The following is a 14,678-nucleotide window of genomic DNA, read 5'->3' as shown; positions in this document are numbered from 1 at the left end:
CACTGGCTCCGGAGCAGAGGATCTTGGGAAGGGGATTTGTGCCTCACTATTCATTTATAAATTTTGCTTTTGAGATTTGGATTGCTGCGATTAGGACCAGGGTCCATTTTCTGATGAGTGGCAGGCAGCATAACCCAAGTCCTTATCTCGGCCAGGTGGGAGGGCAGGACGAGCCACCAGCTCTCCATGGTGCAGGCAGGTCAGGGGGAGGACAGATTTCTCCCTGAACTGCCCAGGAAACCTGTGAGCGCTGAAGTGGTGCCTCAGGCCCCAAGTATTCAGGCACTTCTTTGGCCTCCAGCCCTTCACCCCACAGAGCCTCTGAGACTGTGAATGTGTGAGTACGAGAACAAAAACGTGTGCACGAACAGGTGCTTATGATGGGGTGTGAGTGTGTAGGTGCTTTTGTAAAAATGAGGCACGTGTGCAGAATGTGAAGTGTGAGTGTGAGCCATGAGTGTGAGGTGTGCAACTGTGCACGTGGAGGTGTGAGTGTGCGTGTGGAGTTTGAAAGGGTGAGGGAGAAGTGGGTGTGTGAGTGTGACAGAGAGGGAGAGTACAGAATGTGAGTGTGTGGGTGCCAGGGCGGCTGGCGGAGATGTCGCTGCCCCTCAGGCTGCAGATGGTGGGTTCCTGGCGTTCTGCCTCATGGAGCCAGGAGCAGGGGCTCTGGGGCTTCTTTGAACCAGGCACATGGCTGCCTGCAGAGCCCAGATGAATAAGAGTGCTTGTGAACACGGTTCCCAGTTTAAATCATTAAATAAAAGAGGGTCATACACCATGTGAAGTTAACATGGACACTAAAGACATTTTGTCCCCACAGCCAGCTGGCTCTTCCCCTCTTCCCAGGGATGTTCTCTCCCTGTCAGTGGTTGCACTGTGGATGGGGAGAGATGGGGATTGAGAGGCACTGCCAGAACAGCCTAATGACACCTAGGTAGGTCTGCCCCAGACCCTTCCTGTGAGGCTTCAGCTGTCATTCAAGACCAGCCCAGAGTCCAGCAAATCTTCTGACCTCTCTTCCTCCTTTATTGGATTTCAACACCCTGTCTCCCTTCCCCCGAGGCTTGGTTGTAACCCTGAACCCTTCCTGAGAACTCAGTCATAACGAACTCTTTCTCTTCTCACTGGTGGTGTGGGTTGATTGCATCCCTCCAAAATGACATGTGAGGCCTGACCTCTCATCCCTATGACTGTGACTTTACCTGGAATCAGAGTTCCTGCAGACAAAACCATCCTAAAATGAAATCTTACTGGATTAGGGTGGGCCTCAATCCAAACACTTGTCCTGGTCAGGCTTGGTGGTTCATGCCTGTAATCCCAGTGACTTGGGAGCCTGAGGCAGGAGGCTCTCAAGTTCAAAGCCAGCCATAGTGAGACCCCGTCTCAAAGTAAAACATAAAAAGGGCTGGGGATGTGGCTCAGTGGTTAAGCGCCCCTGAGTTCAATCCCTGGTACCCAAAACAAAACAAAACACAAATGGTGTCCTTATAAGATGAAGAAAACCTGGACACAGACACACAGGAGAGAGGGCCAGGAACACCAAGAATTGCCAGCCACTGCCAGAAGCTAGGGAGAGGCAAGGAGAGCTCTGCCCGTCTCTAGCTCCACCCAATCCTCTCCCAAGGGGGGACATGGTCCTTCTGACACCTTGACTTCAGACTTCTAGATTCCAGAAATGTGACACGATAAGTTTCACTTTTTGTGTGTGTGTGGTGCTGGGGATTGAACCCAGGGCCTTGTGCTCACGAGGCAAACACTCTACCAACTGAGCTATCTCCCCAGCCCTAAGTTTCACTTTTTTAAGCCCCCTTGTGTGTGGTGTTTTTGTTAGGGTGCCAGAGTCCTTCTATGTACTTGCCCCTTTGATTTTTGCCTGAGACTTGCCTCGTGCCACCAGTCACTTCTGCCCATGTAAACCTTTGGGCTCATTGAGGCCACAGTTCAAGTTCTCTGAGCCCTCGGCTCAGGCTTTGGCCTGCCCTGCATTACTGTGGGTGTGGATGCACCCACTAACCTCCCTTGCTGGTCCCTAGACAGCAGAGCTCAGAGAAAGCAGTGTGCTGGTGGGGAGGTGGTGGTTGGGGCGTTGCTCCCTGAGCTGCATTGGATTTTCATTCCTAGGACTTATTAGCTGGGCCATCAAGCTTAAGTGTTCAGGGTTCCTGGTTCTATTTCTTCTTCTATAAAGTGGGAGTTGGGAAAGACCAGCCATACCCCACTTCCTGTGCAGGAGCGCTGGGGGCCACGGAATCCAATGCAAATGCAAAAGATTGTTAGAAAGAAACCTTGGAGGAAATGAAGGGCAGGAGGGCATGGGCTAGTCTACTCCCCCACAGTGATCGCTCAGCGGAAGGCCCTTGCTCAGGAGGAGACCTGGAGAGTTGGCCTGCGTGCTGTACCAGGACTACAACCATATGGGGTTCCTTAGTGATCTTACCCACTTCATTTTGCTCAGGAGAGGAATTAGGAACATCCCATGCAACCAAGGTACAAATCTGATTGAACTGCCCTCTCACTTAAAGCTTTAATTTGCCCTTGACTTGCCCTGTGTGTAAAGTCCAGTCTCCTCAGCAAGGCCTGAAGCAAGGCTTTTCTTGATTTTCTTACCTGTGTTTGCAGCCCCATCTCCCCATGGCTGCACTACATTGTGCTGTCCCCCAAATAAGGCAAGAGTTTTCCCTTGTTGATCTTGATTTTCTTTTTTCCACTTTTTTTTTTTTTTTTTTTTTTTTTTAAATGTTGTCTCGCCCAGGTGAGCATTAAATTCCTGGGCTCAGTGGGCTGGGGTCATAGCTCAGTGGCGCAGCACTTGCCTAGCATGTAGGAATCAGACCTAGTTCGATTCTCAGCACTCATATAAATAAAATGAAGGTCCACTGACAACTAAAAAAAAAAAAAAAAAAATTAAACAAAAAAAATTCCTGGACTCAAGTGATCCTCCTGCCTCAGCCTCTGAAGTAGTTGGGACTATTAGTGCATGTCGCCACACCCTGCCTTGGTGGCTTTGAGAACACCTCTACCTCTCCTTCAACAATAAAATAACAATGCAATGCTCACCTAACAGAGCAAATCATCTTATACATAGGAGTTAGCTCTTAGTCTCATAATACGTCAGGCCTTATTTCGCCCATTTTACAAATAAGGAAACAGACTCAGAGAAGTTAAACAAGGAACCCAAGGCCAATTTGTGTATGATAATCACCCTGTGAACCTTGCTACAAAGCCTGTGATCCTCCTCTTCGACCTGGCTGGTCTCCTTCTTTTTTCAAAGGTTATTGTCCAATAACCTGCCCTGGTTCTCTGCAGCTGCGCTGGGCAGGGTGCCTCTTGTTACACTAGCCAAGGCAGACACCAGCAAATAGTCTCTACAGTCTTGGTTCCCTGTCTCCCTCCCAAGACTGCTGGAGGGCAAGTATCCCAAACCTAGTGCCATGCCAAGCTGGAAACAGGTGTTAATGTTAAACGATGGTTTGGAATAACCAATGGAACAAAAAAGTTAGAAGGGAACTTTCCCAGGGCTATAAATGTAGGAACAGTCTATTCTCTTGTCACATCACTGAACCCTTCTCAAACTTTCCTTGCTAATCTTCACCCCCATTCCTTGTCGAATAGTCTCCAACCTTCCAGGTTGCCTGGAGCTCCTTACCAGCGCCTATCTGAGGATCCAGGCAGGTGCCTTACCACGTTGTGAGACACTGTCACCATTGCTCTTGTTTTATAGACTGGCAGACAAAGACGAGAAGGTGGAGTGACCTCCCCACAATGTGGAGGTGCTGGGAAAGACTGCAGGGGTTGGGCAAATGAGACTTGGAGCAAAGACATCTGCCCCAGATCCGTGCTGTCTCGGTGCCATCAGGTACAGACCCACGTGGTCTAACACGTGGTCGCTCTTCAGTGAGGTACCCCTACAGTCTCCCCACATTGGACTTCTGAGAGGTGAGTCCTTAGGTAGCTCTGACCTTGAGCTGCCCTTCAAGTTTCAGTGGCTAATTCAATCTTTTAGAGCTGGCTGTAACCTTAAAGTTCTAACTATTCTAAGACACTTCTGCCTCCTTCACGGACATGGGGCCATCTTGAGCACTTGGAAAGAGCCTCTCATACAAGGCTTGGCCTCCTCATGGAAAGGGTGGAGGTACCTGTTCATGAACACCTTTCCTGGGCAGGGGATTGGGGAGAGTGGGAGGTGCAGGGCACAAATGGAAGGGGAATGGAGAGGGTGTATCAGGGCTGGCCTTTGGGGCAGCTTCCCCTAAGGTACTGTTCCTTCCTTTGTAGTGTCTGCAGCTCCTCCAGGACCTTTTGCTAATGGTTAATTCAGGGGAAATATGGGAGACAGAAGCTCCCAGAGAAGGCCTTTCTGCAGTCTGCTCACTAGGGGGCACCTGCAGACACAGGATGCCTCCTAGCCTGGGTGGGAAGGAAATGCTGGGCCAGCAGGTGGCAGTGCCCTTAAATCATGTACCCAAAGTCAGGGAGATAGAAAGTGTCTCTATCCCTCAAAGACCCAGGTTCACTAGTCCTAACCAGCTGAAGTTGTCACCCAGACTCCAAGAGGTTGCCTCTGACCCCTCAGATCCAGATAGGTGAAGCTCCTCTGTTCTTGCCTCCAAGAGATGATTATACCATCAGGGAGGAGGGTTAGTGATTTGTATTGATCTTATGCATCCCCGGTACTAGCACGGCTCCTCTCCCCTGCTTCCCACCCCACCCCAGAAGGAACCCAGGACATTGCACATGCTAGGCAAGCTCGTTACCACTGAGCTACATCTCAGACCAGCACAGCTTTTGAAAAATAATTGGGAATCACAAAGAAGTGCTATGCAAGCTAAAAGGATGCACACTCTTCAAGTTTGTTTCCTTTTCCCTTTCTTTTCTCTTTCTTTTCTTTTCTTTCTTTCTTTCTTTCTTTCTTTCTTTCTTTCTTTCTTTTCTTTCTTTTCTTTCTTTCTTCAGTTAGTGAGCACTTCCTGCTCTACTTTGAATAAGACAAAAAATGAGCTTCAGCTAAATAAAGTGAAGTTAGACCCAAGAAGGAGAAACCTGATGAACAGAACCTTTGTCCAACACACACATGGCGTGTCAGTACAAGAAGAGAACAATCTGCTGTTTTCCTGGGAGTGGGGCAGCTGGTGTCGGTTATGGGAAGGTGGAACTCTTCAGAGGGAACAGTCAAGAATAGGTGGCCACTTGGGACACTATTCAACCGGAGGACACCAGCGGGATGGTCTCACGGGATCTTCTCCACCCATCAGATTCCCTTTCACCCAACCCTGTAGCAGGGTACCAGAGAAGATAGGAATATAGATTTTAATTATTGTGCTGCTGCGATTAATCAGAGTGCAGTTCATCCATCTCTTGTGGATTTTGATGCCACAGTGTAAATGAGAAAGTTTCACACAGAAACACTCTGGGGGCATCAGGGAGAAAAGAGCCAGACCTCTGGTGGGGAGGGGGTTGCAGAAGGAACAATGCAGAGGGGAGCTGAGGGCTCAGCGTTTTCTCCATCCCCATCACCACTCACCCAGCAAGGATCCTAAGAGGAAGGTCCTTCCTGCTGGGAATGCGAGCCCCCCCCCCCCCATCCTTTCCCGATCTTCAGGTCCAATTCTTGCTGATTAGATGAAGTCCAGGGAAGGTCCCCACTTGACCAACAAATGAGGAAAGGATGTAAACCAAAGGAGAAATAAAAGAGGTTTGAGGCCAGGCGTGGTGGTGGCCCATGCCTGTAATCCCAGCGGCCTGGGAGGTAAAGGCAGGAGGACTGCAAGTTCAAAGCCAGCCTCAGCAACTTAATGACATCCTAAGCAACTTAGGGAGACCCTGTCTTAAATTAAACATAAAAAGGACTGGGAATCTGACTTAGTGGGTAAGTGCCCCTTGGTTCAATCCCAGGTACCAAAAAAAGAAAAGAGAAAAAAAAAAAAAAAAGGTTTGAGACTCTCCCTATCCTAGTCCATCTTTTTTTTTTTTTTTTTTTTTTTTTTGCAGTACTGGGGATTTGAACCCAGGGCCTTTGTGCTTGCAAGGCAAGCACTCTACCAACCAAGCTATATCCCCAGCCCTTCTAGTCCATCTTTTATCTCAAGAGACCCTCAAAACTATCCAGAGCTGGGGAAAGGACAATAGCAGCTCCTCTTTTGGAAGCTGGCATTCTGGAAAGTAGCCCGAATTGTTTTGACAAGACCATTCCTCATGTTGAGAATGTAGTGATACAGTCTGGGGCAAAGGTGTTGGGCCCAGGACAGCTAGGAGTCAGAGACACACAGGGCTTCCACAGCGTCACTCAGACCCTGGTTGACACCCCCCACAGCCAGGAGGCAATTCTTGATGACGATGCTGGAGCAGGCACAGCGGGGCGTGGGCATGGGAGGGAGCACCTCCCATTTGTTCTTCCCTGGGTGGAATGCTTCTGCCGTCTCCAGGACAGTGGGTTGGTTTCCTGAAAGCACCAAGGGAATCAGACCTTATGAAAGAGTCCAGGCGCCAGGAATCCTTGCCCCATGGTTACCTGCCTCTTCTTCCCTCCCTTGGGAACCCACGAGCGAACGCAAAGCAACTTCAACTTTGCCCTTCCTATCCTCTTTCTATCCTTCCACCTCTTTAAGGGTAAGTTTTCTTTCCTACCCCTACTTTTTATCAGAAGTTTCTAGAGCACTACTGACTCCTTCCTGCTTTTCACTAAAAAAGCTACCCCCATGGCTTAGCTTATACTATCTTTCATGAATGAGTGAAGTGCCAGTGTGTCCACACCAAGTAAACTTAGGGTGCCTGGAACCCCGATCCCTGTATCTCTCTGCCCTGGTGACACTGGACCTTCCCCTCTTAGAGTCCCTCCTTCAAAATATCAGTAATCTCTGGGAGGGGTAACACTCCAAATCCAGAATTCATTAGAAGAATTTATTTGCTCTGATTCTTTCCTGATAGAGCTCTATCTCTTCTTTTGAGATAAGTTGGCTATTCAAGGAAAAGAGATGAGTCAGAGGAGGATGAACACTGATTTCCTCTGTACTTTGTCTCTTGTCATTCCTAGATAGGACCCTAAGAATTTATGCTTCAACAAGCCTGGTTATATGGTTATCAGAATGTCCCTTATTCTCTCTGGGCCTATTTCCCTGGTGCAAGTCAGAAAGACCACATTGATCAGTGATGTCTGGTCTAGGAGGCAGGGAGTTTGGAATTATTTAGAATAAAATGGTGGGCAGGTGGGGTGAGAGGGCCATACCCTTTGCTATTTATGCAAAGGGCCAAGGATCCAGGAGCACCAGAACCACCATGCATTCCAGTCTGGAAGCTCCATCCTTACCAAGTCCCCCAGCCACTATGACCCGTCCGCTCAGAGAACCAGCCACAAAGTCTGCCCGTCGTTTCTTAAGAAAGAATGACCGTTCCATTTTCAGCCATCCCCCTACAGGCGAAATAGAGAGAGGGAATTAGATGCTGACCAAATATAGTGAAATCCCAATGACTCTCCCCCTGGGCAGTGAGTCCCTTCCATTACCCTTATTCTCAGGTGCTTACAGCACCCCCTGCTGTTTGAAATGACATCCTCTGAGGTCTCTGCCCTCTCCCAATCCCGCTGCAAACTAAGGGGCCACGATCTTCACCATTTCCTCACCTCCCTGTTTCTCTATCAGTTAAAAGTAGGTGACATTCCTCCCTGACCTGGTCCTGCATGGATAATGTTAAGAAAAGAAATAATAGGTAGAACAGGCTTTGATGAAAACGACCAACCAGGCAAAAGGAATTCCTGAACAGATCAAAGAATTTGACCCCAAGAGTAGCCATGAGTGGAGTAGGGTGCTCAGATTTCCCAGAGGTTCGCCCAGCTGGGTAAGTAACCCTGGGAAGATGGGAGATGGTGGGGGTCAGGGAGGAAAGCAGCCAGTCTCCTTGCAAGAGCAAGGAGGAGGCTGGCGCCCTGCTCACCCTGTTCCATGTCAAACACGTCCATTGTCCGCAGGAACTTGGGCTGCCGATAGAGCCGACCCTGCCGCAGGCCTCCCAGGCTGTACAAGTGACTGTCCAGGGTCACAAAGCTGGAGAAGGCCCGCTTACAGGGAATGTTGGGGAACTTGGTCCAGGAGCGAGTCTCAATGTCAAAGACCTCGAAGGCATTGACCGCGTACTTGGACTGTCGTCCCCCTGGAGGTCAGAATAGGGTAGTGGGTGGAGGTGGGTAGAAGCTTACTGAGGACAGGGGCTGGGGTCCTCTTCTCACTGTCACCCACTCATCCAAGAGGTTAGCTAAGGGTTGGGGCAACATGATTACCCTCTAGTGCCAAGAAGCTGCACAGCCCACAGGCACTGCTTCCCAGGAGAACTGACCCAAGGGAGGTAACCCATACTTACCCAGCACGTAGATCTTGGAGCCTCGGAGGAAGGAGGTGGCAGCATATCTCGGGGTGGGCATGGGTGCTAGTGACACCCACATGTCCTTGAGCATGTCATAGTGCTGGAGGTGGTTGTGTGGACGGAGGTCGAGGCCCATCCCACCTGCTGCGTACACTCGGTAATCTAAGAAGAAAGGCCACGCACACTTCTGGCTCAGCTCACAGGCACCAGGAGACAGAGCCAGAATGTTTCCAACCACTGATCTGCCAGAGTGAACCATATATGTCATTGTGGTTGATGGCACCATTCAAAGTCCCTGTCATAGCTGAGCCTGGGTCTTCCTGAAACCAAGTGGGGGAGACAGCATGCCATAGGCTTGCTTGGTGCCCAGCCCTTGGCTAAGCCCCAAACACTAAGTCTTCCACAGAGGTAGAGGTGGTGAGGTCTACAACACTTGCATGTCTTGGCCCCTCTGCTGCTTTCCTTCCTGGGCAATCAGAGGGAAAGCCAAAGGGAAGAGGAATTGTTCTTTTTTGAGGGGAGGGGGACGGGGTACCAAGAATTGAACTCAGGGCACTTGACCAATGAGCCACATCCCCAGCCCTATTTTGTATATTATTTAGAGACAGGGTCTCACTGAGTTGCTTAGGGCCTTGCTAAGTTGCTGAGGCTGGCTTTGAACTCACAATCTTCCTGCCTCAGCCTCCGGAGCCACTGGGATTACAGGCCTGTGCCACTGTGCTTGACAGAATTATTCTTATGCCTTCCAGTCAGTTTGTGCCCCAGGCATCCCTGCCTGGAATTCTCTGACAGAGCAGGGCCTTTAGAACAAGGATAGGCCCACTGTCACTGACGTTATGGGACCCTGGACTGTCTCTGGCTCTTGCTTTGTCTGCCACCCCTATAGGAAAGTGCCATCCTCTTTCCCAAATTAGGATGCCACAGGATGCAGGAGGCACCCTGCATTATATGGGACAGGACCCAGAACTGAATGAGTAAAGAGACCAGGCCTCTTTAAAAGACCCTGCCTGGCAAGGATCTGGGCACTCTGAGAAGGGAGTCCCCTCCCTCTCTCCACTGCTCTTGGCTATAGGTGACCTTTCAGGGACCTCAGGTGGATAAGGCATTTGTGTTTTCTTGGGTTTCACCCAGTACCTCCCGAGACATGCCAAGGCCCTCTCTTTCACAGGGATTCACTTCTGTTGGGGGTTCTGTCTCCCAGAGGCCAGTCTTCACAGCTTCTGGGTCTAAGATGCGCTCCTTCACACCCATATTGAGAATTGAACCCAGGGACACTCAACTACGGAGCTACATGTCTATTCCTTTATTTTATTTTGAGACAGGTTCTCACCAAGTTGCTCAAGTGGCCTGGAACCTGTTATCCTCCTGCTTCAGTCTTCCAAGCAGCTGTGATTATAGCCTTGGGTCACTATCTAGGCTAAGAAGACTTTGTTATTTAAGGATACTGTAGGATTGAGTACTCTTCCCTTCTACTTTCCAGTCTTACTGGAAAAAGATCCCCCCACAAAAAATATATATGTGGGGTGTGTGTGTGTGTGTGTGTGTGTGTGTTTGTGTGTATGTATATATCCCAGTCCCAGCCTAAGGCTGGGAAATGGGGCCTGATAAGAATTGCTCACCTATCACATGCTCCACCCCACCTTCCTTACCTGAAACTTCTTCTCCTGGAAATCCTCCCCTCCACTCCACACTTCCACCATACTTCTAGGTTCAATTCTGACTCCTTTCAGATTCACCTGGGTGTCCTGGACTGCAAGGCTGGGCTGAGAGCATCACTCACTGCCTCCCTGGTGATGGCATCTCCATCACCCTGTTTGCCACATATTATTGAAATCACCTTTGGATCTTTATTCTTGCAACTGATTCTTGACAATCTGTTGGTCTGTATTTCCAGAATCTGGTACAGTGTCTGACACCCATGCATGTAAAGGTTTCTTTAAAAAAAACTTTTTTTTTGGTAGTTGTAGACAAGACAGCATGCCTTTATTTTATTTTCTGTCGTGCTAAAGATTGAACCCAGTGCCTCACATGTGCCAAGCAAGCACTCTGTCACTGAGCTCCAGCTCCAGTCCATGTAAATGTTTCTTAATTGCTGAACCCATTCCATGCCATAGACATGATGTCACTTACTAGCTGTGTAAACTTGGGCCAGTTACTTAACCTTTCTGGATCTTACACTGCTCCTCTCTAAAATGAGGATGAAGGACTGGGAATATAACTCAGTGATAGAGTGCTTACCTAGCATGCATAAGGTCCTGGGTTTGATCCCTAGCACAGCAAAAATAAATAAGCAACTCAGGATAAAAATAGCACTTACCTCCTTGGACAAGTTGTGAGGATCAAAGTGGATAAAACATCAATGGCAAGGAGTCAACAAATGTTATTTCTTAACCCTTCAGCCTGGGAATAGAGGGTACTCTTTCCCTCTTTCTGTGTTCCCCATGGGCCTCTGTGTCCTCCATCCTTTTTACTGGGGGGTCATAGAAACCCCACTAGCTATCCTATCCTAGGGGACTCTGGACTAGAGCTACTCCCTGGTAACCTTCAGTGGGTCAGACCTTGGCTTCTTAAGGCAGGGAGCAGATCTTCTGACTCTTCCCTCCTACCCTGGGGCCAAGGACTGCACCAGGGACTGAGCAGGTTTTAAGGAAACAGTGGTTTCTGACCTATGGTGGGCCTGATAGGCAACTGGGATGGTTTAAGCAAGGTAGGTGGGGGAATGTCACACCCCTCTGTACACCTGTGCTGCCCAGGAAAGTGTGCGTGAACTTGGAGTCTCCTGACTCCTACTGGATCATTTCCTATAAAACTCTGTGTTTTAGCAAAAGAGCTTTTGGACTCTCTCCCAGTCCATGCTCTGAGCAGCACTAGGCCCAAAAAGGAACAAAATAAGGGACTTTGAGGAAGTGAAATGAGAATCTTAGAACCACACAGCATGTGCATGCCTGAAAACTTGGTGAACTTGAGAACTTGGTAGGAACACAACCCTCAGGGACATTCTGGTCTCCACCTAGCATCTCTGAGACTGGAGACAGAAGGGGAGGGGAGAAAAAAGTCCTTGAGTCAGGTCCCAACTGCCCCTGGTGGGGCCTGGTGATGGTGCAAGGATGGGTGAACATCCTCAGCACCCCAATCAGGTATTTGGAGGTAGTGACAGGTAGGGCAAGTTTCAGGGCAAGGGGTATGGCCAGTGGGAGGCTGGAATTTAGCTGAATACTGGGGTCTGCAGACATTGTACCTAACCCACAGACTACCCTTTGACTCTCCCCTCTGGCAAGGGCCTGCCCCGCTTGTTGGGAGGAACCTGCCAAAGTGGACTTCTGTCATCAGTTGGAATTCCTAGACACTTTACTTGCTGAGCCTCATTTTTCCCGTTTGTAAATAAGGGCAGTGCGTCTCCATTTTAGGGTCTATTGTAAGGACCTATAATGCAATGGTGGAATCGGGAACTTGATCGTTAGTTTCTATCCATTTTCCCAGATCCTCTACTCTCTTCAATCCACCCACCCTCAGCCCTGGCCCCACTTGCCTTTTGCTGTGACAGAAATGCCCATGGCAGCCTCCCGCAGCATGCTCCTCTTCTTCCACTTGCCCTCATCGATATTGTACATCTCCACGACCTTCAGGGGCAGCTGATTTGTGCCCACACCCCCAATCACCATGATCCGCTTCCCCAGGGCAGTGACCGCCACCCCAGCCCGGGATGTGGGTAGAGGGGGCAGGGCGGTCCACTGGTCGGCCTCGGGGGAGTAGACCTCGAAGCAGTCCATGGGGACACCATTGTCATCACATCCCCCGATGGCATAGACCTGTCCCCCGGTCTCCAGCAGGGAGCAGTAGACCCGGCGGCTAGGAAGTGGCGCCAGGCGCTTCCACTGAAAGTCCTTGACATTAGGCACCTCCATAGCAGCCCCGGGGACCTGCCCGCCCTGTCCCAGCGCAGCGCCAGAGGAAGTTCGAGCCCCGGGGTTTGCGGACTACTCCGTGCCTGATCCCGTGTCCCCTCTTGCCGCCTCCATCTCGCTCGCGTGCTCCAGCCCGACGCCGGCCAGCGCCTCACCGTCCCTCAAGTCTCAGCGGTCCGGTGGCGTCCAAGCCTGGTCCTGCAGGAGGAACCGGGCGAATCAAGGGCAGCTGGGGCCACACGCCCTTGCGGCTGGCGGGCGCACGGGCGGCCTCCACAGCTCCTCGCCAACTTTAAAGGGAGACACGGTGGCACCCCGCCCCACCCTGCTTTGTCCCCTCGCCCCCATCCCCGCGCGGCTGGGAATCCGCCCGAGCGCGCGCGAGGTCCGAGACTCTCCAGGGTTTCCGGCGCTGGACCACCCCCGTAAAGGAAGGAGTAACATCCTTCAGCGTCGACGCCTCCCTGCCCGCAATCTCGGCGCCCACACCCCCGCGCCACTTACACTGCCAGGCCGGAGCAGCGGGGCGGCGAGGAGTAGACAGTGCATCACCCGGAGCCCGGAGCCCCGGCCCGGCGGCGCGGGGAGCAGGGGAGAGGGCGCTCTGTCCTTCCCCAGTCCGCACGCCGCTGTCACACATGCAGATGAGAACAAATGAGCAGCAGGAAGGAGCGGCGGAGCTGCGGGCTGGGAGGAGGCCGGCGAGCCGGCTCCACGCACAGCTTCACCCGCAGCCGCCACACCTGTGCAGGAATCCGCGCGCCCCGGCCTCTTTACATAAGCCCAGCTAGCGCCGGGCGGCGGGGGAGGGAAGTGCCCTGGCGCCCGAGACGCTCACCTTGTCTACAGGGCCAAGGGAAGCGGGGCCCTAGAGCCAAGTACCCAGATGACAGGACCAGACTCCCTCCAGCGTGGGGGCGGGCATTTGCGAGTGTTTGTTTTGGATGAGGAGGCGGAGAGTCCAATTACCCAGTTTGTCTACAGTACACAGACCCAGTTCGTGACAGGCTGGCTTTGCTTTGGGGGAGGTATTAGCATATGGTTTAACCTCATGGAAACAAATTACGTGGGAGTGACAGGGGACCTAACACAGGTACATGTGAACACAACCTGCACGCATAGGCATAACTTAGGCATTGCCTTCCCCTTCGCCCCTTGAAATGAACACATGCAAGATCCACAGAGCAACTGATAAATGCACAGATATGAGAGCACACATCCAGAGGCACCAACATACACTGGAGGTTCCACTCTCTCACACATAGGCATATAGGACACACCCCACCCCTAGAAGGCAAAACCTTCATATCTTGGTCCTTCGAACAAACCCACAAGGCTGGACAGATCATCCTTTCAAACCACTCAAATAACCTTCTCAGGACTGTAGTCTCCAGCCACAAAGGTGCCCATTACACAGTGGCCCACCAGGTCTGGTGTACTGTAAGGCCTGTAGGTCCTCCTACCTGGTTCCCTCCAGTACAGCTGTCTCTCTAAAACACCTAGGCTCAGCAGCCTGATGAACCTGGATTTGAACCCTGGCTCTGAAAGTTATTTAACTACTCTGAGCCTTGGTTCCCTTACACATATTCTCAGTTGAACTTTTTATTTTGAAATAATTGTAGATTCACATTTGGTGGTAAGAAAAAAGACTCTTTACACAATTTCTCTCAATTGAAACTTGGAAAACTATAGTACAACATACCACAACCAGGCGATTGAAACTGACCAGTGAAGGTACAAGAACATTTCCATCACCACAAGGATCCCTCATGTCATCCTTTTATACCAGACCTACTTGCCTCCCACTTCCCCAGTCCCTGGCAACTAGAAAGAAATCTGCTCTCCATTTCCATAAGCTTGTCATTTCAAGAAAATTATACAAATAGAAAGGGACATATGTACCATTACATATGTAACTTCCTGGAGATCCATGCCAGTTGTTGCATTTATCAATATAGTTCATTCTCTTCTGTTCCTTTGTAGCATTTCATTGTACGTTGTATCCTTGCAGGTTTTTGTGAAGATTAAATGAGATCATAGTTACCAAGTGTGTTCATTCTACCTTCAGACACATTAAAGGGCCTAGTAAATTCCCATTAATATCATTACTGCTTCTATGACTTCTTGAGAGAAATGAAAATCTCAATTCAAACATCTATCTTATCTTGAGCTCTTGGCTTAACAATTCCACTTTTTTTTTTTTTTAATTTGAATTCTCATACTTAACAAAATGAACATCCTTAGACCTCCAGAAGAAGGTTGTGTTGTTTTCTCTGTTCAATAAGAATTTATACCTTCCAAAAGATTGTGGTCTGAATTAATGAAATTTTCCAGGGATCAACAAACATTCCCTTCCTCCCTTGCCCAGTTTGCCCAAAGGAATAGGGAACAAACCCCTTACCTCAATCTGAACATTCT

General features: G+C 50.1%; 1 protein-coding gene across 3 annotated transcripts in view; it reads right to left on the bottom strand.

Moving 5' to 3' along the window:
• Window positions 1-5,718: 5,718 nt before the first annotated feature.
• Window positions 5,719-14,678, bottom strand: part of KLHDC8A (kelch domain containing 8A) — a 37,029-nt gene continuing 28,069 nt past the window's right edge. Inside the window, exons 1-6 of one of the 3 annotated variants that reach the window (XM_079107536.1) lie at window positions 13,099-13,209; window positions 11,885-12,458; window positions 8,353-8,517; window positions 7,930-8,145; window positions 7,307-7,408; window positions 5,719-6,442 (exon numbers count right to left, since the gene is read on the bottom strand). In XM_079107536.1, the coding sequence (XP_078963662.1) occupies window positions 6,249-6,442; window positions 7,307-7,408; window positions 7,930-8,145; window positions 8,353-8,517; window positions 11,885-12,260 (1,053 nt within the window). In that variant the 5' untranslated portion in view covers window positions 12,261-12,458; window positions 13,099-13,209 and the 3' untranslated portion in view covers window positions 5,719-6,248. Of the gene's footprint in view, window positions 6,443-7,306; window positions 7,409-7,929; window positions 8,146-8,352; window positions 8,518-11,884; window positions 12,459-12,764; window positions 13,069-13,098; window positions 13,210-14,678 lie in introns of those variants that run through there. The other 2 variants (XM_079107535.1, XM_079107537.1) reach the window with 2 other exon arrangements.

The sequence above is a fragment of the Sciurus vulgaris genome (assembly GCF_902686455.1).
Source record: "Sciurus vulgaris genome assembly, chromosome: 12".
Taxonomy (NCBI): domain Eukaryota; kingdom Metazoa; phylum Chordata; class Mammalia; order Rodentia; family Sciuridae; genus Sciurus; species Sciurus vulgaris.
Note: the sequence above shows the minus strand (reverse complement) of the source record. Positions and strands in the feature narration are given on the sequence as shown.